At 42.3% G+C, this 23,829-nt stretch overlaps 1 protein-coding gene across 10 annotated transcripts in view; it reads right to left on the bottom strand.

Moving 5' to 3' along the window:
* ERC1 (ELKS/RAB6-interacting/CAST family member 1) overlaps positions 1-23,829 on the bottom strand; it is a 512,836-nt gene that overhangs the window by 268,506 nt on the left and 220,501 nt on the right. For all 10 annotated transcript variants that reach the window (XM_075941054.2, XM_089775709.1, XM_075941075.2 and 7 more), the window contains one exon: positions 2,563-2,698. In XM_075941054.2, coding sequence (XP_075797169.2) covers positions 2,563-2,698 — 136 coding nt within the window. The remainder of the gene's footprint in view (positions 1-2,562; positions 2,699-23,829) is intronic.

Raw genomic sequence — 23,829 nt, 5'->3', positions numbered from 1 at the left:
CCTCTGTTTAATCCAATTGACCTTTATGAGTATTGCAGTTTACAATGAATGGTTAACTGCTGGGGACCATTATAAACCCTGAAAAAGCCACATACAGAGCCACTATCCCACTAGACAACATATCACAGTGAAACAAAACAAAAAGAACCCCAAACAAGTTGGAAATTGCTCCTTCGTCCTTGTCAAATAAACAATCATATTTTATAATATCACTACAATGTGTATTTTTTAAGGCTTTTGGTGTGGAGAAGTTAGGTCATTAAAGAGAGAATGATACTGTTCAGAACCAAGGAACACCAATGCTGTACAGATTTCTGTGTATATCTTAAAGTCTGATCTATCAACCCATGCTATGCCAATCCTGAATTCACAAATGGATCTTCCAAAACACATTTTTATCTGAATTTAATTTAAGCCTCATTAAGCAGAATATAACACACTTCAAGAATCACTGCCAAGATAGACATTTCATGAAGTCACTGTTGTGATCTGCCTCAACGTGGAAGTGCTGAATCATTACAAGGAGCAGATAATATGCTAGCAAATTATATACTGTAGCATTCCCCTTCTCAGTTTGTTTTCTTTTTTTATTCAATAGTCTTGATGTTATTATAGGAATCCAAATCAATACTGAAAAAGTCAACCTTTCAAACAACAGGAATAGAATAAAAAAGTCATCCAAGTCATTTAATTTTCTTCCCTGTTAGAGGAAACTGGTTACTTATGCCTAGATTCTAATCCATAGATTTAAATTGATTACTTATTTGCAGATTCAAATTTTAAATCTGTAAATTTTCATACTAAAATTATGCTAATTCATATTTGCACATATTTTAGAAATATTCATATATATTTTTAGAAATACACTTTTCCATAACAACTCTACTGCAAAATAATCCATAAATACAGTACTACAGAAACAATAATCTACATGGGATGGCACAACTTGATAAATACCACTACGCACTAGGTTATTAGCTCAGATGTCAAATAGATACATACTCAGAGTTAAAATATTTACATAAGCATAGTTCAAAAATCTAAGTAAACAAAAACATCTTCATGGGAAATTTTTAAGAGACTTTGAAAAGTCAAAGAGGATTCTGTAGAGTGTACATATACTATCACATCAATTAGTGCCTTGTGGATTTCTGTAACATTCTGTAAAGAATGCATCAGAGCTGTAGCATTCCCATATCCAAGGCTTTTAAAAAATCTAGTCATGACATCACTCCATGCACTTGGAAGTTAATTCTTTGAGTGCACTTTGTGTACAGTACTATAAAAACCACAAGATGGTATGGCTGAGAAAGCAGTACACAGAGACAGATCCATGTCTCGTTGGTGGTCTTTGAAGTACTGAAAAGTTGAAATCACCCCCACCATGACCTCACAGAATAGCAGAAGAAACAGGAAATTTAAATTAACTGGGGAATTTGCCTTCCAATGAACAATCAGGATTATAGCCTGTGTTTTTATTAGCTGAATGATATCAAATAACGAGATACCCCTGGTCAGGATTAGGCCACTTAAAGTAAAGCTAAATGTTTACAAACAGGAATGACCTATAAAGAGTCAAAAATCACAAGTTTCAGAATATGACTTAAAAGGCAGACTACTTCTTCCACATTATACTTATGATGGGAAAAGAAAGGAAATGATTTTTAAAAGCTGCAAATTATTTTGATATAAAGCAATTATACTTGAAAGTTTTTTGAATGACTCTCTTCATTCTCTATGCTTACTCATTGAAGCAGTTATAACAATGACATAACAGCACTTGATTATTCACTGTTTGACATAACTTGGGATGTTGGTAACTTGGGATGTTGGTATCAAAGTTCAGTGAATGGAAAAACATTTCTCCTGCTTTTAAATTTCTAACTTTATTTTGTCTATACCATTTTGTGGGAGGCTAGTGACTTTATAGGTGGTGATACCATAGTGCATTGACAGTTTAATGGGTAAAGGGAAATATGTAGCAGAGTAGTGGGTACATCTGGAACTGATGAGAAGTGGAGTAGGATTTGGTGCCAACTGGAAGTTCTTGGTAATCACAGAAAACATATGATCCTCCACATGTCCCACAATACATTTCCACTGCTACAGGAATACTTACTGATGTTGTCATGTGTTTCATCCTTCATTTAATGAAGAAAATCCAGCAAAATAAGGTTCAATCCTTTGGAAAAATACCCCAAAACAACTAAAGAAAGAAGTTTTTAGATGTAACAATGAGACAGAAATCAATATTCCAATCTTAATACCCATGTGATAAAACCATTCCAGCAATCCACTTTACAGTTCAAATGGATCCCTGTTTACTTACCATAAACATGAATGAAACTGCAGAAGCAGAAGCCAGAGGCAGCTATCCCTCAAGTGCTGTGGAACAAAACTGGTTATTTTTTTTTAACGCAAATCAATTCCTTTACTATGCAACAAGTTCAAAAGCAAGGTAGCAGGTGCGAGGTGGGGAGGGGCGAGAGAAGGTTCATATCCAGACCAAGGAGAGAAAATTGGCTATCAGCCATATACTCCCAATTCAAATTTTTATGATACCTGAAGCTGTTGCGAGCTGTCATTGAGATTATCCTCTCTCCGTCTGGCCTCTTCTAACATTTGCGCACTCTTCTTTTTCTCCACTTGTTCTTTGTGCTTAAGGTTTGCTACCTTCTTATTTTGGTCTTTGACTTGCCTGTGAAGTGAAGAACACACACTCAGCACAGACCAGAATATGTTTTCAGTCAACTGTAAAATTCCACAAACTCTCCAGCTTCTAACCCATACTCAAGCTGTAAACTCAATTTAAAGAAAATGTCATTTTACCTACTGCTATTAAGAGAAGTGACTGGAAATTGTTGGAGTAATCTCAGATGCTTCACCGCCTAGTCTAAAATTTCAAATAGCTACATCGGTAGGAATTGTTGCTCAAAAGATATACCTTTCTCTAAGTGATATTCTATACCTTGGGGGAGGCACCCTGGAAGCCTCATATTCCTCATCTGTATATAATTGTGATATTGCATATAGAGCATGCCATGTGAGGTATCAGGTGAAAGGTTATGATATGCTGAAAGTCATTTTAATCTAAATTTGAATATAATTATCAATATGAAATTGTAAGAATTATATTTTATGGTTTTGACTAAATATGCTGTGGGTGTGGGAGGCGCCCCAAATACTAGCTCTACAGAGACAATGACAAGGGAGGTAACCAACACCTGTGTGGGTGCTGCTACACGGTCATACCTGTTGACTTGTCACAGTGCTTTATACACTTACACAGAAACCCATATTTCCTTGGGCACACTGTTGCAGTTTATTCAAGGAGGAGGTGGCATAGGAGGAAGAGGAATTTTTTTAAAAAACCCACAACTCAAAAATACAGGAACATCTGCAAGGTCCAGGCCATCTGCTTCAAGCAGTAAAACTATTTCCTCCAACCTCAAATTTGACTTGTTTACTAGATATTTTGTGGGACTCTCCCCCCCCCCCCCATCCAGCCACTCTTACAGAGACAAGAAAGATAAAACATATTATTTCAGAAAGTGTGCATAATTTCCTTTTTCACTTGCATCTGTGAATTATTCTTGATGGTTCTGGCAACTACTATTGCCCGCAGCAGGGGTTTAGCCTTTCTGGGCATTAAGACACATGAAGTATGGAACCTAATTACAGACCCTTTAATCTCTGTCTTCTGACCACAGAAAGCTTAAGTCCAATCAAAATAAAACAGACCAGCTTTGCTTCCTCAGCCCTTTTCTCTATAATTACATCTAGAATTTGGAATAAAAGACAAATTCTTTAGTCCCAAGCTTTTCCCCCCAAATATCATACAACTAGCATAGAGATCTCTGTAATTTACTGTTTAGAAAAAAATCATAAACTAGCTTCCAGAGCATTTCAGAGAGACATTTATAACAGGTCACAAACAACTTTGTCTGCTTTGATATTTCCTTCAGAGTTCAGAGCAAAAAGATTACCTTTTGCCGTATACCCAAACTATGGGCTACTTGGTGCTTTTCAGTGCCATATAAGGTATTTTGCTTCAATTCCTAGGCTGTGACTTTTGCTCCCCGAGAAAGTTGGGATTGGAGTAACTCCATAGATAGCAAATTCCCTTGGTGTTCCTGTGCAGAAACTCTCTTCACAGAGAAAGGAACAGTGCTGAAAGCCTCCAGACAGTCTCTTCTAGCTTTTCTCAGTCAAGTAAGATGACCAAGAGAGGTGTCTTGAGAAATTTGGAAACTTTGCTTATTACATTAAAGAATAATTGGTGTAACTATAAGTCCCCTTTCCAAAAAACTATAGTTGATTCTACTTGGGATATTACATAGAACACAGGTAGTATAATCAGTAAGCTGCTCTGGGACATTGCTTCATTATGGTAATGGAAACTAGGAGAGCCAACAGCCATGTCAGGCCCTTAGGCAAGGTGTGGGGGGGGGGAGGGGAAGGGGGAGAGGGCAAGAGGTGGCAGCAGTTCTGTGCTCCCAGAAGATACAGGGCCTCAGGTGGAATGGGCAGGACCAGGGCAGCCAGTTCCCACGTCACCTGGAACCAAGCCCTTAGAAACACCTGGAACCAAGCTGAGCAGCAGTCCAGTGGCAATTTAAAGGGCTCGTGATTCCAGCTGCTCCTGCTACAGGTGGCCAGGAGTCCCAGGCCCTTTAGAATCGATGGGCCGTGGGGCAGTTGTTCCCTTTGCTCCCCCTCTCAGCAGGCCTGATGGACACTGAGTACATACAGAAAGCTGATTTGCTCACTGATTACATAACTTTTCCAAAATACTTTGTCAGCAATAAACTGAACTTATACAGAGTTATTTCTGTATTGTCAAATAACTATAGAAAGTAGAGCTAATTTATGATAGAAAATGTAGTTAACTAATCCCAACACACAGAGTTTCACATGGATATTCTAATTTGATGGTAGGTGTATGGATTTGTTTTGATAAAATTGAAGAAACTAAGTTTATCCATTAGAAAAGTATTCCTTGTTAGTCACTATTTTCTGGAACTCTCAAATATAAAAATCAAGGTGCACTACTGATTAGAATAAAAAATACCTCATCTTGTGCAGTGTCCAAGTCCTCTTAATTAAACATCTCTCCTGAAGAGAAAGCTGATTAAATTAACTTTTGACATGAAGTTTGCTGCCCAAGGTTTGAGCCAAAAAGCAAGACTTGCTAATGAACTGGCTCCAATTGTGTGTGTGAAGGATCATCTGAAAGTTGAAGAAGCAGAGAGCCAGAAATTCTAAAGCAAACATAGGCACTTCCTAAAGGCAGATTTGGAGAGAACCCATGCCATTCCCTAGAGTGTTAAACCACTTGATCCAAGCCAGATTTATAAAAGCTGCATAAAGTGCAGCCTAGGGCAATCTTACTATGTCTTTGATGGAAAAAAAATCATGTGAGTCTAGTGAAGATCTTGAATGAAATAGGGATGAATAGTCAATTTTGCTGTGATAATTCAGCTATTGGGAAAAAAATCCAGAACAAGTCACATGCGCTTTGGATAAAGGAACCTACAACTTGAAAAAGTGAAGTAGTAATTGGGAGGTACTGGGGACATGTCCCAGCCTCCTTCATTGCTCACATGAAATGCATGTTGCCTTTTACCCTGCCAGCACAAGCACAGATGATCATAAATAGAACAAGGGCAATTAAGATTAAAAAAGCAAACTTAAAAAATTAGAAGACTGGTAGTGAAGATCCCATGGGAAGAATATTTAAGCAATGACACTATTAAATACAACTATCAACTATTCCAATGCAAAATAAAAATAGAACAGTAAGAGGCAAAAATGGCTTCATCAAAAACTCCTCATTGAAAATTAAAACGGAACCCTACAAAAAGTGGAAAAACAGACCAGTTGCTAGTGAGAAGAACAAAGAAAAGTACAGCCCTATACGAACAAAATCAGAAAGGCTAAGACACAAAACCTAAGAAGGGACATAAAAATGTAGTAACAGGAGCTTCTTTAAATACATGAGGAACAAGAGCAAGATGAAGGAAAGTGCAGTCTTCTACTTAGTGTGGGAAGAGAGCTAATCACTGATAACATCAAACAGGCTGAGGTGGTTAATACCTATTCTGCTTCAGTGTTCATTAAAGAAGTTAATTATGACAAGATACTCAAGAAAATTAATATTAAGAACAAAGGGAGGAATGTTAAGCCCTGAGTTAAAGAATACTTAGATGAGTTAGATGTCTTCAAGATGATAGGGTCTGATGAAATTCATCCTAAAATACTTAATGAACTTTCTGAAGCAATCTTAGAACTGGTGGCAATTCACTTTAAGGGCTCACGGAGGACTGGAAATATAGTACCTGTCTCTAAAAGTGGAACAAAGATAACCTGAAGAGTTATAGAACAGTTAGCCTAACTTCAATACCTGGAAAATTACTGGACTAAACCAATGCACAATTAATTTAAAAATACTGTGACAAAGTGCCTCCTCAACCTTGTTGGGTCCCATACTTTAAGGCAAATGACTTGCCACAGAGGCTCACAGTAGCCCTCAATTTAGACACCAGATTGTTGTTTGATGAGCTACTCTCCTCATTGGCCAGTATGGGAAAAAGAGGAGAAAACCAATCTTCATAGTCTCTTTGGCCTCTCCAAGTGATATAAGGCACCCTATACTAAGGCCAGTCTCTTTCTCATACTGGAAGGGGGAATTGGTGAAGAGGAGGGGAGCCCAGGCCCACCTCTACTCCAGGTACGAGCCCAGCTGCTGTCTTTAATATCTTTGGTAACAGTTCTGTGACAGCTATGATTCCCTGAGCCACTTCCCTACAGCCTTTCCTTGCCCAGCACTTTCCTTACTGCAGGTTCTTCCTCCTGGTACCTGCTTTCACTTTCTCCTCTCAAACACTCCACAGCTTCTTCTCTCCTCAAACTTCTCACACATCCTGAGCTACTGGAAAGGGAGCCCTTTTGAACGAGTCTCGACTGGTTCTTCACTGGCCCCAAATATTCTAATTAGTCTAACTCACTTGACTTGGGAAACCCCCTAATTGGCTCTAGGTGACTTAATTGCCCTGACTGGTACTGGAAAATTCCTGCTGGCTCTAGATTAGACCTTATTACCCTAGGTACAGAGACTTAATCAAGGGCTGATATAAATCCCTTCTCCCCTCTCCTTTACTCCTCTGGCCTGACCCTGTCAAAATACTTAGAGGATGACAGGATTATAAGGAATAGCCAGCATGAATTTCTCAAAAGCAAATCAAGCCAAATAAACTACTTTTTTTCCCTCTGGACAGTTTACTGGTCTCATGGATGGGGAGTGTGTGGGAAGCAGCAGATGTGACATCTTGATTTTAGCAAGGCTTTTTACACAGTCCCACATGACATTCTCATAAGCAAACTAAGGAAATGTGGTCTAGATGAAACAAAGTGGCTGCACAACTAATTGAAAGACTGAAGTCAAAGAGTAGTTATTGATGGTTTGGTGTCAAAATGGGTGAGCACATCTAATGGGCTCTCAGAGGAGTCTGTGATTCGGATAATGGAGTGGAGAATATGCTTATAACATCTGCAGATATTATCAAATTGGGAAGGGTTGCAAGAACTTTGGAGGAAAGGATTAGAATTTAAAATGACTCTGATACATTGGAGAATTGGTCTGAAATCAAGATGATGAAATTAAATCAAGTGGCAAGTACTTCAGTTAGAAAGAAAAATCAAATTAAAAACTACAAAATGGGGGACATAAAAAGATTCTGAATAGTGAATTATATATTCAGTATAAGTAAACAATGTGGTGCAACTGCCAAAAAGGCTAATAATATTCTGGAGTGTATTAACAGAAGTATCATATGTAAGATGTGGGAGATATTGGTCCTTGCTCTACTTGACATTAGTGAGGTCTCAGCTGGAGTACTATGTACAATTCTGGATGTCACAAGAGAGATTTAGATAAGATATTAGGAAAACTTTCTAGTTATAATGTAGTTAAACTCTGGATTATATACCATGGAAGGAAACTTATGGAATACCCATCATCGTAGATTTTTAAGAACAGATTGGAAAAAAAACCACACCAGGACCAATCCAGGTATATTTGGTCCTGCCTCAGTACACAGAGTTGGACTTCATGACCTCTTGAGCTCTTCCAGCACTACTGTCAGTTTGGTGGGCCTCCCCGCAAGCACTTTAAGTAGGAGTTGTGAGGGCTGCTCCTCCTGGGTACAGTCTTCTGGCAAGACCTGCACAGTTTGAACCTTTGAGACCAAGGCATTCTCTGGAAGGGAAAGGACATGGCTGGGAAAATCCCAACAGAAACTTATCTAATCGTAAAACTACTTGAAAACACTAAGTTACCTATTTACAGGTATAAACAGAAAGTCCACAACAGGATCGCTTCTGTAGCCAGAGAGAAAAAAGCAGCACTAACAAGTGTCACAGGTGCTAAGAAGGAACTAAGAGATGGTAGGTCAGAAGGGGCCTATATACACCTCCATGAAGACATGACTCCAGAGGGGCTTCATAGGTGACCCATTGGTTATTGAGAGGGGAAAACCCATCTGAATGTACATATGGTGCACACACAGCTACTTGTAATTCATATGAGCAAGCATTTGAAGAAGAAAATCTATCTAACAGAGAAATTAAATAGTTTCTATGGTAGAAGCTACAGTTAAACAGTTGTCTTGCATACAAAACATTGATAACACTGGGGAAGGGAAACTTTTGATCATGGACAAGAGGGAAAACAGTCTTACAAAAAACTGCAGTGGGATATTTTAATGTTAAGACAAAAAGGGAAGTTACTCACTCTGTGGAGTAACAATGGTTCTTCAAGATGTGTGGGTGCTCTACTCTTGGTGTCAGGCTTGTTCTGGCGCCATAGATAGGAGATCTTTACAACAGTATCCAGTCGGGTTGCGCATGCGCAAGAGGTGCATGGTATTCCTGCCTGAAATTAGATGCGCAGCCTGACTCCTCTTTGTTTCTTCTTTAATGCCTTCCTGGCACATTGTTAGTACACAAAGAAGTAAGGAGGAGGTTGGATAGTGGAGCACCCATGGGGACAAACATCTCAAAGAACCATTATTACTTCACAGAGTGAGTACTTTCTCTTTCTTCTTCAAGTGATGAGCCCCCATGGGTGCTCCACTGTTGGTGACTGTGTAGCAGTGCCCAGTTAGATGGTAGGTGGGCTTCGTCTGTTTGTTGCCAGCCCTAGAGAGAACCGCCATAGCTACTCCATTGTCTAACATGATGGAATCACATAATGCTTCATGATCGTGTGGTTTGATGGCCATGTAGCTGCTTGACGTATTTCTTAGAGTGATACTTCCCTGAGGAAGGCTATTGATGTTGCAACCGATCTGGTGGAATGAGCTTTGGGAGGTGTTGGTACTGCTCTATTCTGGAGAGAGTAGCAGGTGGTAATACAGGATGTTATCAATTTTGATAAGAGCTGGAAAGAAAGTGGTTTCCCTTTGGACCTTTCAGCAACAGATATGAGCAATCTCTGTCAGTCGAAAAGACTGCATCATGTCTGAATAGAAGGCAATGGCCCTTCTCACATCTATGGTGTGTAATATGGTTTCATCCCTAAAACAATGCAGTTTCAGGGAAATCAGAAGGACTATGGGTTCATTGATATGAAATTCAGAACAAAGTTTGGGTAACAAGGAGGAGTGGAGTCGCAGAATAACTTTATGTTTGTGAAACACCGTATATGGAGGTGAACAAGTGAGAGTTCACTAGCCCTCTTTGCAGATGTGATTGCCAACAGTAACACCATTTTCATGGAGAGAAAGGTAAGTGTTGAAGTTGCCAGTGGCTCAAAGGGTGGTTTTGTGAGCGAGTGGAGAAACAGCTCTAAATCCCACATGGGGGGTATGGGTATCCATGGTAGCAGTACAGTTCTCACTTGTTGTCATGGTTGCTCAGCTTCCGCGAACCAGATAGATACCATGCTGTCAGGTACAGTGCTTGCAGCTGGGGGTAAAGGATCACACCCTTGCTCTGGGAGAGGTGGTCAGGCTGGGTCGGAAGTGGCCAGTGAGATCGCAGAGACAGCTGATAGAGATATGGAGACCATGTCTACTGAGGCCAAGCTGGGGCTATTAGAATTACCCGAGCCCCATCTGTCCGTATCTTCTGGAGATCAGAGGGATAGGAGGGAAGGCATATGGCAGATGAGTATGCCATGGGAATAGCATTGCGTCTCCCAATGAGTTGTGCTCTAGGCCCGCTCTCAAGCAGCATTGTGGGGTGGGGGGGCATTTGGAATTTTGACTGGTTGCAGGGGTCTATCTGTGGTCGACTCCAACATTGAAATAGAGCGCAGGTGACCTGATTGGGCAGGTCCCATTCGTACTCGGTGGCAAAGTGGCAGCTGAAGATATCAACCATTGTATTCTTTTCCCCAGGTAGGTATGCCGCCGAAGATATCAACCATTGTATTCTTTTCCCCAGGTAGGTATGCCGCCATGGTAGTTATATTGTAGCGGATATACCAATTTCAGAGCTGAATTGCCTCTGCACATAGTGAAGGGGATCTGGAGCCCCTTTGACAATTGATGTTGAACATCAGGGTCATATAGTTGGTGAGGATACGCACCGATAATCCCTGAATGTGTGGAAGGAAGTGTTTGCAGGCACTGTGAACTGCTCAAAGCTCGAGCAAGTTGATGTGGAGCTTGCATTTGTTGCTGGACCACTTCCCTTGGGCATATTGTTGCTGGAAGTGGGCACCCCAAGCTAGAAGTGATGCATCCATAGTGATTTCTTTGGATGGCTGAACTCAATGGAAGGGTACCCCACTGCAGAGGTTCTGTGCCTGGGTCCACCACTGCAAAGAGATAAGTACTTTCTGAGGAGGCAAAACTTGCCTATGCACAAGGTGTCTGGTTGGTGTATAGACCGAGGCAATCTAGTGTTGGTAACATCAAAATCATAGTCAGGCATATAGGACGACATATGTAGTAGCTGCCATATAATCCCTGAGTTTGAGACAAGTTATAATGAGCACAGTTGGGCTGGTGGTCATGATGGTGACCAGGCTTTTTATAGTTTCTCAGTGTTGACTGGAAAGATAGGCGTGTGCTGTCGTAGAATATATGTGAGCCCCTAATCTGATTATGTCCCTTGTGGTACGTTGGGAGGGGCCCTGAATGAGGCAATTTTCCAAATAAGGGAAGATTATGATGCCTTCTCATCGAAGATGCACTGCTGCCACTGCCAAGGCTTGGAGAAGAATCTGGGGGCAGAAAAAGGTCTGAATGGCAGAGGACTCTGTATTGGAAATGGTCTGATACTAATGTGAAGCATAGGAAATGTCTGTGCGAGGGATGTATGCATCTTGGAAGTATGCATCTTGGAGGTCAAGGGCTGCAAACCAGTCTCCTCTGTCCAGTGCAGGAATAATCATGGCGAGAGTAACCATCTTGAAGTGCTGCTTGCAGAGGTATCTGCTAAATTTACAGAGGTCTAAAATAGGCCTTCAACTCCCTGTTCTCCTTTCAGTGAGAAATTAATTTGAGAAAAAACCTCTCCCTTGGTATTTTTTGGGGACCTGTTCTATAGCTCCTATGTTGAGAAGGTGTTTGACTTCTTAGTGGAGCATGGTTTTGTGAGGGGATAGAAAACCCACAGCTGATGATTTCTAAAACCCACCAATCTGTGGTGATCGCTACTCATTGACTGTAAAAAGGGCACAAGCAGTGGTGGAAGATGTTTGTTTCACCTGGCACTGGTGTGGAGGGGAGGTCAGGCAGATCCTCAACCAAATTCTCAAACCTGTTGTCTAGAGGCCTGAGTCATGGAAAAGTGTGTATTTGGGGCTCCTCTTCATTGGTTTGGTGGTCTGAATCAAGTTTGGTCAAATGGTCGGTGCTACTGCTGTCTGCCAAAAGTTGTGTTCCTATGTCTTTGGTACGGATTATAGCATTTCCTTTGGTAGGCAGGAGTATACTTCCTCAATGTGTGCAACGTGGTGTGTGAGTCTTTGCTAGAATGCAAAGCTTCACTGGTCTTTGCAGCAAACCATTTGTCCTTAGCGAATGGTAGGTTGTTTACCTTGGTCTGGAGGTCCCTAGGAACTCCTCCTCCTTGAAGCCAAGATGAATGCCTCATTGCTATGGATGTTGCCATAGCTTTTGCCATGGTGTCGGCATCATACCTTTCAATGGAACAAAATATTTTCTATCTGCCCTTTTGTTGGTTGGGGGGCAGACGGGACCCTATGGCTGGCATTTGCCATACTTCATCCATTGCTTCGAGTATTGCCTCATCTAGAGTTAGTGCAATTTTGCATTTTGTAGCAGGCTAGAGGTTCTTTAGAAGCTTATGGTGTTTTCCTGTACTTCTGATATCACAACCTCCTGACTGACGGCCATCCCTTTGAATAAATCTTGAAATTGCTTTAGGTCATCAGTAGGTGAGGAATCATATGGGATAATTGCTTCATCAGATACAGAAGATGAGTTATTTTCATTGAAATGCTGAGGGAGATTAGAGAGGCTACCAAAATAAAGAACTCTGTAAAAATGGGGGATTTTAATTACCCCCATATTGACTGGATCCATGTCACCTCAGGAAAAGAAGCGGAGATAAAATTTCTCAATGGCTTAAATAACTGCTTCTTGGAGCAGCTGGTACAGGAACCCACAAGGGGAGAGGCAATTCTCGATTTAGTCCTGAGTGGAGTGCAGGATCAGGTCCAGGATATAACTGTTACAGGACTGCTTGGGAATAGTGACCATAATATAATAAAATTCAACATTCCTGTGGTGGGAAGAACACCTCAGCAGTCCAGCACCCTGGCATTTAATTTCAAAAAGGGGAATTACACAAAAAATGAGGAGGTTTGTTAAACAGAAATTAAAAGGCACACTGACTAGAGCCAAATCCCTGAAAGCTGCATGGAAACTTTTTAAAGACACCATAATAGAGGCCAACTTAAATGTATACCCCAAATTAAAAAGCATAGCAAGAGACCTAAAAAAGAGTCACCGTGGCTTAACCACCATGTAAAAGAAGCAGTGAGGGACAAAAAGGTATCTTTTAAGAAGTGGAAGTCCAATCTGAGTGAGATAAATAGAAAAGAACATAAACACTGTCAAATAAAGTGTAAAAATGTAGTAAGAAAAGCAAAAAAGATTTTGAGGAACAGCTAGCCAAAAACTCAAAAAGAAATAACAAAATGTTTTTTAAGTACATTAGAAGCAGGAAGCCTGCTAAAAAACCTGTGGGTCCCCTAGATGATCGAGCTATAAAAGGAGCAATCAAGGACGATAAAGCCATTGCAGAGAAACTAACTGATTTCTTTGCTTCAGTCTTCACGGCTGAGGACGTTGGGGAGATTCCTGAATCTGCACCGTCCTTTGTGGGTGATGAATCTGAGGAACTGTCCCGGATTGAAGTGTCATTAGAGGAGGTTTTGGAACAAATAGAAAAACTTAATGTTAACAAATCTCCGGGACTGGATGGCATTCACCCAAGAGTACTAAAAGAACTCAAATGGGAAATTGCTGAGCTATTATCTGTGGTTTGTAACCTATCCTTTAAATCGGCTTCCGTACCTAATGACTGGAAGGTAGCCAACGTGACACCAATATTTAAAAAGGGCTGTAGATGCGATCCTGGCAATTACAGACCGGTAAGTCTAACTTCAGTTCCGGGCAAATTAGTCGAAACAATAGTAAAGAATAAAATTGTGAAGCATGTAGAAGAACATAATTTGTTGGACAAAAGTCAACATGGTTTCTGTAAAGGGAAATCCTGTCTTACTAATCTGTTAGAGTTCTTTGAAGGGGTTAACAAACATGCGGCTAAGGGGGATCCAGTAGATATAGTATACCTAGATTTTCAGAAAGCCTTTGACAAGGTCCCTCACCAAAGGCTCTTGTGTAAATTACATGGCCATGGGATAAGAGGGAAGCTCCTTTCTTGGATTGAGAACTGGTTAAAAGACAGGAAACAAAGGGTAGGAATAAATGGTAAATTTTCAGATTGGAGAGGGGTAACTAGTGGTGTCCCCCAAGGGTCAGTCCTGGGACCAATCCTTTTCAACTTATTCATAAATGATCTGGAGAAAAGGGTCTCCTGATTGCTAGGCTTGTTATCCTAATTACTGGACTCTCCTTCCTTTTCATCTAGCACTGTGCACAGAGAAAAAAAAATCCTAAAAACAGTTAGTGTCATAAAATATGTAACGATAAGAAAATTCTGATTTTTTTCTTACTTGAGCCTTGTTACAATGGCAAGGGGTCAAATAAGTTATAGTCAAGTAACAATATGAATTGGCAGAGACAGAAACAGTAGAAACTCCCAGTAAAGCTCAGGGAGTTTTATCATTAAAAGTACTATATTTGCTGGGACATCAATGGAGGAAAGACTTCTTTAATTTTTTTTCCCCATATTTGGATACTTAAGCAATGAAAGGTGGGGTGAGGAAGGTCTAATATAACTGTGTTTTATTACCTGAAAATGCTTAGGAAGATATTTTTAAAATTTGATTAAGGTTTATTCCTTTTCTTTTTCAGCTCCCTTTTCATTCAATTCAGTAAAACGTGGATGCTTTTGTATTGTCTTCTATATTAAATCTGCATTTTTTGCTTTTAAAAATTAATCTCAATTTCTCTACCTTTAATAATAATACACACACTAGCAGAAATAACTATAAGAAGCTCTTCTTTTTCTTATTGGAATGTTCTTGCTACTTGTTTAAGTGACTCAGCACTGACTATCTTTTCAAGTTATATTGGATGGGAATCCTAAGTTTGTTACATAGAAGTTAACAACCTTGTTAAACATGGAAAAGAATGCAGAATAAAAGTTCAGTGCATTTTGTTTACATTTTTATTCAGACCTTAGCTTTAAAAATCTTTCCTGCATATTTATATGTCTGAAGTAGGGATGTCAATGTGTACTCGACTATACGATTAACTGATAAGCATGACTGAGCATCAGATCTGCCTGCCCCCCACCCAAGCTGCTGCCTCTGATAGAGAGGCAGCAGCAGCGCGGATGGTGAGGGGGTAGACTGGAGCTGATATGTGCAGGGAGTCAGCTCCATGGACCAGCCCGCACTCCCTTACTGCCTCACAGAGATGGTGGGGAGGCCAGGCAGGAGCCGGTTCCCCCTAGCAAAAGCTCTGTGGTTCCATCTGCCCTCTCCCGTGTTGCTGCCTCTATCAGAAGCAACTACAAGAGCTCCGTGGACAGGGGCTGCTCTGCATCCCACAGAGAGGCTTCTGTCAATAGTGAGCCTGGGCCCACCACGGACAGAGGCTGCTTTGCCGTAGCAGCCTGTCAGTGGGGGGTCTGAGCTCCCTGCGGATAGAGGTTGCTTCGCATCCCATAGAGCAGCCTCTGTCCGTGGAGAAATGGGACCCCCTCCCCTTGGACAGGTACTGCAGCCACCCAGCACTGCTGCCCCTGTATCAGAGGCAGCAGGCCTCCAAAGAGAATTGGTTTTTAAACTGGCTCCCCTCGTGAACCGGCTTTGTTTGCCATCTTGTACTGCTGCCTCTGATAAACAGGCAGCAGCATGAGGCTGCAGGGGGCTCCCCAGGAGTGGGGATGGGAGCACACTGACTTCTGGCCCACCTCTGGGGACTATCGAATAATCATCTACCCACTAAGATTTCATGTGGTTACACGACTATTCAATTACACAATATCTAACATCCCTAGTCTAAAGCACAACCAAATATTTAAAACACATGTATTCAATACTGTACATTTGCAATGCATTTCTCAGTAACACACTAAGAACTGTATGCACAAGGATCCCAGGAAAAGACAGATTTTGTGCATAATTTAGCATAAAGAGTTGGTCCCATTAATTAGATTTAGGTACCTGGAAAAATGCAACTATACTGAGAAGTTTAAGAAATAGACATGATGCCAGAGAAATAGCATGTAGCCAGTCATTTATTGGTGTAGCATTACCACCACCCACAGGACAATTTGCTGTTCTTGAAGCTACTACTCTTGACAGACAGCCTAGCTGTATGTATTTGAATCCAGAAAAGGATTTCACACTTTATTTCTGAACAATAATTAAACAACATACAGATTGTGCTCAGCAACTGAATCACTATTGTAGAAACTAGAAAAAACAAAACCAAACAATCTGCACGATTACATATTACCTTGGTTTAAATGGCTTGTATAAATGGAAATGAATGACAGGAGAGGGATCACGTGATGATTACCTGTTCTGTTTACTCCCTCTGGAGTATCTGGCATTGGCCACTCTCAGCAGACAGGATACTGGGCTTGATGGATCTTTGGTCTGAACCAGTATGGCTGTTCTTATGTTACCCGTATGTTATTAGATAATACAATATTTTACATTTATATAGCCTTTATCCAATAGCATCCCCCAAACTTTCTGCAGACTGGAGAAGCACAGAAAGATGATTTTTTTTCCATCATTGGGACAAAACAGATCAACAAGGTGACATAGTGTAACCTTACAAAATAGTTTAGGGACAGGAAATGAAAAATACCCTGATAAACAACTATAAGAAAAATATTGGAAGGCAGAACATAATTAATTATGTTGGTCAAAACATCACTATTAGCAACCCGGTATTTAGAACAAACAAAAGTGTAGGATTTTGAACGTTAAGTGATCAGAATCATGATGTTATATATCATTATTTATGCAAAAAATAAGCATCTGCAGAAGTACAGTGAGACCCTCAGGTTGATTTAGTTCGGTATTGATTGAGAGGAAAGCGTCCAACCTGTTTAATCACCAATACCACTTCTTAGCTAAGTACTATATAATTGGTCCTAACCTTGCCTAAACCTTTGAGCTAACAGGAGCACAGAGCAAGACTGTATTGCTCCAGTGACAAACAGCTGGATTTCTTTGTGTAATCATAGTACTAGAAGGGACCTCAAGAGTTCTAGTCCAGTCCCCTGCATTCATGGCAGATGAAATAATATCTAGACTAGGAGTCTCAAGCTCCTGGCCCAGGGACCATATATGGCCCAAACACTTTACCTAATTTTTAAAAAGTTATTTAATCAGCTCCATTCTGCTGCTGGCCATGGGAGAGGAAGGGTGGGTGGTGTGTGGGACTCATTATGCACATAGCTCAGAAATTGATTCAATATTCCTGTTAAGACCTAATTAGTGCAGAGTAGAGCAGAAAAATTACTTCTTGTGTCTTGCTTATGACAGTCCTGCTAATGCATCCCGGAATGATGTTTGTTTTTTTGAGCTATAAAATCCTGATACACAGGACAAAAATGTGCATATATCAGAACATGTTGTGGAAAAAAAACTAAAGAGAAGCTCTCTTGTGAAGAGCATAATGTGTGACAAGACCACTTCCACTCCATACAAGGAGGCATCACAGGCCAACCGTAAAGGTAAGGATGGTTCAAAATGCATCAGGACCTCCAAGTTTAGCAATGCACATTTAACCTTGTTAAATGCAACATCACAGGCTTCATTCCACTTCCAGGTCTTATTCTGGCCAAGGAACTCATGAAATGGTTTTAACAGTGTGGCTAACTATGAAACACACTTTACATAATAGTTCAATAGTGCTAGAAACAAGCAAAGCTGACTAACATTTTGAGGAGGTGGCGCCTACACAATAGTCTTAACGAAGGCTGGTAGCATCAATGATGTGTCCCAAATATTCAGAGGGACTTCTACTTCTTCTGTTGCTGAAGGCAGCACAGGTATCCCATCCTCACTGCCACTTTATTATATTGTTTGGAGTTCCACAGTTTAGAAAGAAATCACTGGAAACACAGAGAGCTTCAGCAACTGCAAGTGTCCATTTATTTCACAACACAGAACTGGCTGGGCTGACTCCTAGGGTATGTTTAAGCTACATCACTCTGTTGAAAGAGGGATGTAAATTAGGCAAATCGAAAGTGCAAGTGAAGTGGGCATTTAAATATCCCACGCTTCATTTGCATAATTGCATCACAGGGGTCTTTCGAAAAAGGGTATTTCGAAAGTGAAAGCATCATCTAGACGCGGTTCTTTAAAAAAACAACCCTTTTTCGAAAGATGAGTAGGGGATCTTTCAAAAAAGGTTTTTTTCCCCCAAAAGAACCACATCTAGACGGTGGTTTGTCTTTCGAAATACCCTTTTTCAAAAGACCGCTGTGACATGATTATGCAAATGAAGCACAGAATATTTAAATCCCCGCTTCACTTGTGCTTTTGATTTGCCTAATTTATACCCCTCTTTCGACAGAGGGTTGTAGTATAGACATACCCTTAATGACCTAAGTCAGTTACTATAACAACAAGATCTATATCTACAACACCTCAATATACAACACAGAAGCTGATGATCTTGTACACTAATACACAGGTCTATGCTTTCCCTATGTCATGGTAAAGGATTATCTATAGCAGTGGTCCCCAACCTTTTTAGGTTGTCGGGCGCCAGGGGGCGTGGCCGTTTGCCCGCCGGGCGCCCCGGGGCCCCCCCCCCCCCCGGCGCCCTCCCTCCCCCCCCCCCGCCGCCGAGTGCCGCGCGCCTGGGGCCGGCGCTCCCCCCCCCCCCGCCGAGTGCCGCGCGCCCGGGGCCGGCGCTCCTCCCCCCCCCCGCCGAGTGCCGCGCGCCTGGGGCCGGCGCTCCTCCCCCCCCCCGCCGAGTGCTGCGCGCCCGGCGCTCCCCCCGCCAAGCGCGCTCCCCCCGCATGCGCCTGTGCGCCATGTGCTTGGGGCCAGGCCAGCCCCGAGCACCTGGCGGCCGCATTGAAATGCCCCCGCGGGCACCATGGCACCCGCGGGCACCGTGTTCGGGACCACAGATCTATAGGATGCTGTAATTTTTCTGGTCAAGTCTACATAGCATCTCCCTAGTTAATTCTGTAGCCTTTATCACTGCAGAACCAGCTGAAGGAAAAGGAGTAATGGAGAATAACGTTAGATATAATGATCTACCAGAATTTAATAATTAAAAGCCAGAATAAATTGTAAACAGAACATTTATGTAAAGGTCAGGGAAAACAAATGAGCATGACAAGAGATCCTAGTAGTTAAAGCTAGTATGGGGGGGGAGGGACGTTCATAAACTGTGTAATGGGTGAAAACCCATCTTAGTTGAACTATGGTCACACCATATTTTGGATGAGTGGGTACAATTTATCAATAATATCTGGACTCCTCCATGAGGGTATACTAGCAAGCCCTAAACAGTGAAGGGCTACCAGGGTGCATTACAGTTAACTATCTATCAAAGGGCTAAAAGAGACTGCACTACAATTTACCTACAGCAGGAGGAAAAAATATAGTTGGTCTCAGAAATGTTCGTGAAATTGGAATTTAGTCTATGTTTCTAGACCAGCTCTCCTGCAGGAATATGGAATGAAGTGAATGTTACAATGTCTTCTCTTAAAGCATGATAATGTCCTTTTACTACCCCTCATGGTGGAAGAGGTTTCCAGGAAGAATAAACAAACTACTCTAGTCTCCTGGAGCACTGACTGCTTCCCACAGCTTGCCATATATAGCCTAACCAGAGCTCAGAAGCAATTTTTAGGATTTTTTTTTCACCTCCTTGTACTGAACTCTTTGAATGTATAGGTGTAAGATCGAGTAATGTAAATAAAATTAAAAACCTCAAAATCTTCATGTTACAGAGGCTCCTATTGTGAGGTACTGTTTATAGCCAACACTGGACTGCTTACAAGCACAAAGAATATGCAATGGGATGGTAAGTAGGGAGCATAACATTAATAAAATAGCTTTCATCAGTGCAGTTACAGAAAATATAATCTTATTGGACCAATGGATTTAGAAAAAGATACAAACAATGAAAGCTGAACTTATACTATGACTGGAGTGGGCCTAAATAATGAAGTATCAGTCCTCTATTTATTTTTTTCAAGATTAACAGGGATTATTCATCTTCAACCTCCCTGCTCAGATCAAGATTTAGTGATGCTGGGCTTTCAGGCTTTTCCCCTATAAAGCAGCTTACTAACAATGTTAGATACAATCATTGGTAGACAAGTACTGGACATATAATTTTACCCTTTATAGTGTTACTCTGCACTGCAGATGAGAGCATGCCTCCCAGCCAGGATAGACAAATGCATGGTAGCAGAGCTTGAGTGTGGACTCAATGAATGAGGTGGTGGCTCAAGCTGTTAAGCCCATCTGACACCAATGTCTGAATTTAGATAGCTATTTGAAGTTGCCACCAAAGATGCAAATCCCACATCACTATTTTTTTAAGCAGTGCAACTGTCTCCCAGCTGAAGAGTAGACACACCCGTTTAGTTTATTTGTTTATTTATTTATTTAAGTATTCAGCCAACCAGATAAAAACTGAATTATCTGTTAGGGGAATAAGATTTTAAATCTGTAGATTTAGAATAGTTTTTTAAAATTTATTTTTAAAACAACAAAACCATGAAAACAAGCCAAAACTTCACTTTTAGATTTTGATAAATTATTAAACTGTTGAAAAATGTTCAACATACACTAAAATCAGGCATTGTGAAAGCTTCACTCCAACAGCTCCAAGAACCTTTTGCCTATCCTGCAGCACCCTAATAATTGCAACCGTTCCCTTTCCCCTCCAGCTCTGCCAATACATATTACATCTCATTTGCTTCAGTCTTATCTACTCAAATCCTCAGCATCTACTAAGTACAGGCAGTCCCTGACTTACACGGATCCGACTTATGTCGGATCCGCACTTACGAACGGGGCTTTTCTCGCCCTGGAGCTCACGGGCGGCAGGTCGCCACCCGTGTCCTCCGGGGCGAGAAAAGCTTCTCCCGGTCTCCCTGGTCTGCTGGGGGGGTCCAGCAAAGCTGCTGGACCCCCCCAGCAGACCAGGGACACCTGAGCAAAGCCGCCTCCTGGGCAGCTTTGCTCGTTTGCCCGGGAGCAAAGCCGCCCAGGTGGCGGCTTTGCTCCCGGGCAAACGAGCAAAGCCACCTAGGCGGCAGCTTTGCTCGGGTGTCCCTGGTCTGCTGGGGGGGTCCAGCGGCTTTGCTGGACCTCCCCCAGCAGACCAGGGGGACAGGACCAAAGCCACCCAGGCAGCGGCTTTGCTCTGGTGTCCCTTGTCTGCTGGGGGGGGGGGTCCAGCGGCTTTGCTGGACCCCCCCAGCAGACCAGGGGGACAGGAGCAAAGCCGCGGAGCATGCCCGCAGCGGGACAGCCCGGGCGCACCTGGGCTGTCCCGCTGCGGGCGTGCTCCGCGGCTTTGCTCCCCGTCTCCCTGGTCTGACCAGCAGAACAGGGAGATGGGGAGCAAAGCCTCGGAGCACGCCAGCAGTGGGACAGCCGCGGCGCGCCTGGACTGTCCCGCTGCCCGCATGCTCTGCGGCTTTGTTCCACGTCTCCCAGGTCAGCAGACCAGGGAGACGGAGCGAAGCCGTGGAGGACTTGGGCGGTCCCGCCACCCCCATCTCCCTGGTCTGCTGGGGGGGGGGGGGGGCAGCTAGTGCCCCCCCCCCCCCCCCAGCAGACCAGGCTTTTCTTGCCTACCCCTGGGGTAGAGCAGCTAGGGGCTGCCGGGTTGGTCCTGCAGCGCCGCTCCGGACCAACCCGGCAGCACCCCAGCTGCTCTGCCCCAGGCGTCCTGATTCAGCCACTGCTGGTCAGTTTCAGCAGCGGCTGAATCAGGATGCCTGGGGCAGAGCAGCTGGGGTGCTGCTGGGTTGCTCCAGTAGCACCGAGGAGCCGCGCTACTTGAGCAACCCAGCAGCACCCCAGCTGCTCTGCCCCAAGCGTCCCCAAGTCAGCCGCTGCCGAAACTGACCAGCGCTGACTACAGGAAGCCCGAGGAAGAGTTACTCTGCCCCAGGCTTCCTGGAATCAGCCGCTGATCAGTTTCAGCAGCAGCTGACTTGGGGACGCCTGGGTTTCTTAAGTTGAATCTGTATGTAAGTCAGAACTGGCATCCAGATTCAGCCGCGGCTGAAACTGATCAGTTTCAGCAGCGGCTGACGCCAGTTCCGACTTACATACAGATTCAAATTAAGAACAAACCTATAGTCCCTGTACGTAACCCGGGGACTGCCTATGGTAAATATATAATCAACAGCCACTTTTCATAACTGATATTACATTTGAAACCAAGTTCTCAGAAATTAAACTAATGTATTAATTGTTTGGGGCGGAGTTTACCATTTTTAATGTTTGGAATCTAATAGCAAATGAATTAAAGAAAAAACTAATTTTCAGTAGCTTTTAACTTCTATTGGACTAGATAAAATTTAAACTCAGGTGAACCCTGAAATAGCAGATAGAAATTTGGGTGTTCATTTATTAGAAAAGATGCTAATAATACATATAATTTATAGACAGGCTTAACAAAAACAGTCAGAATCCAACAGTTAAATTTGTTTTGTTGCTTTCTTTCTTTTGTTTTTGTTCATTGTACAAACAGATGCAAAGCCAAACACAATATTTGTAAAATGGTTGTTTGGGTCTCACTGTAGATTCCTTCCCTCTCATACATGCTGAGTTAGTTTTATTTGGCCCTAACAGTACACGAAAAACTCCCCAAAGTGGTGTTCTCTCTTATTTTAACTCTGGTGAATGACCCAATCACCTGTGAATAGATGACACAAAGCCCTTTATTCTCTGCTCAAGAGGCCTGTAAGCTACTGCACACTTTGGCTAAACAAGTATTTTCTAAACCGCAATTAAATCTTCTCAATGATCGACATTTTATTAAGATTCTAGAGAGCATTTTTGTGATCTGAGATCACATGCATCTGCTTTTAACTCCTACTAGCCAGAAAATAAAAAGTCAAAAACACACCATAGTTTCTTTCCTTAATGAGAGTATTCAGTCATTTGATTCTATACTATAGCCAATGAAATCTTATTTTTTTTACCAAATAAGAACTTAGAGCTAACTTTAAAACATGAAATGTAATTTGGGCAGCATATATTTTAAAAACAAAGTCTGAAAGGAGCTATGCTAAAATAGAATAAACCAAGAATATGGCACATATTAAATAAATTATCACTAGCAAAATGTCCTCTATCTTTAATATATATTTTTGAAAGTCTACCAGAGTAGCTTAGAAACTTGAAATACTCAGAAACAACAATCACTATTTTTGTGGTCTTGTAATGATTTGTTTTGAGTGTTATTAAATCTTATCTCCAGAAATATTAGCAGTCATACAAGATAACAGCTAAAGAAAAGAATCGTAGCATACTGCAATTATGGTTCTTTGATATATATGTTACTCTCATGGATTCAACTTTTGCTTTGCATGTGCCTTACACACTAGGGATGTGAACAACTAATACTGTCCAAATACTTACTGGACAGTCGACACACTAGTCGACTAGTTGGTCCCCTCCCCATCCCCACTGCCTCTACCAGAAAGAAGCAGCAAGGGAGGGTTAGAAGAGAGGGTGCTTTAAAGCGGCAGGGCTGTGTGGTCTACCGCTTTGAAACGCTGTGTGCAGTCCAGGGCAGAGCCAGCCCAAGGTACGGGCAAACTGCCCAGAGCGCCCCCATTGTAGGGGGCGCCGCGCGGGGCTGCCTGGCCGGGCGAGGATGGCACCGCGCATGCTCTGCATGCCCGGGGTGGTGCCACAAAGGCACCGGGCGCCCGGGGGTGAGGCTGCGCATGCATCGCACTCCTGGGGGCGGCACCGCACTCCCGGAGCCTGGAGTGCACAAATGGCTCGGGCTGGCCCTGGTCCAGGGCCGGCTAGGGTTGTCAGGTATCCAGTTTTGAACCGGACAGTCCAGTATTTGAGCTTTCTTTTCGGGAAACAAGTTGAGAAAATATAAACGAGAAAATATAAATATCTGGTATTTTCTAAATAAGGTGTAAAATAGATTGTGATGTAATGTCAAGTGTGTCTGGTATTTTTGA

This window comes from Pelodiscus sinensis, chromosome 1 (genome assembly GCF_052426305.1).
Source record: "Pelodiscus sinensis isolate ZL-2025 chromosome 1, ASM5242630v1, whole genome shotgun sequence".
NCBI classification, from domain to species: domain Eukaryota; kingdom Metazoa; phylum Chordata; order Testudines; family Trionychidae; genus Pelodiscus; species Pelodiscus sinensis.
This window is presented reverse-complemented; position numbering and strand designations above follow the sequence as displayed.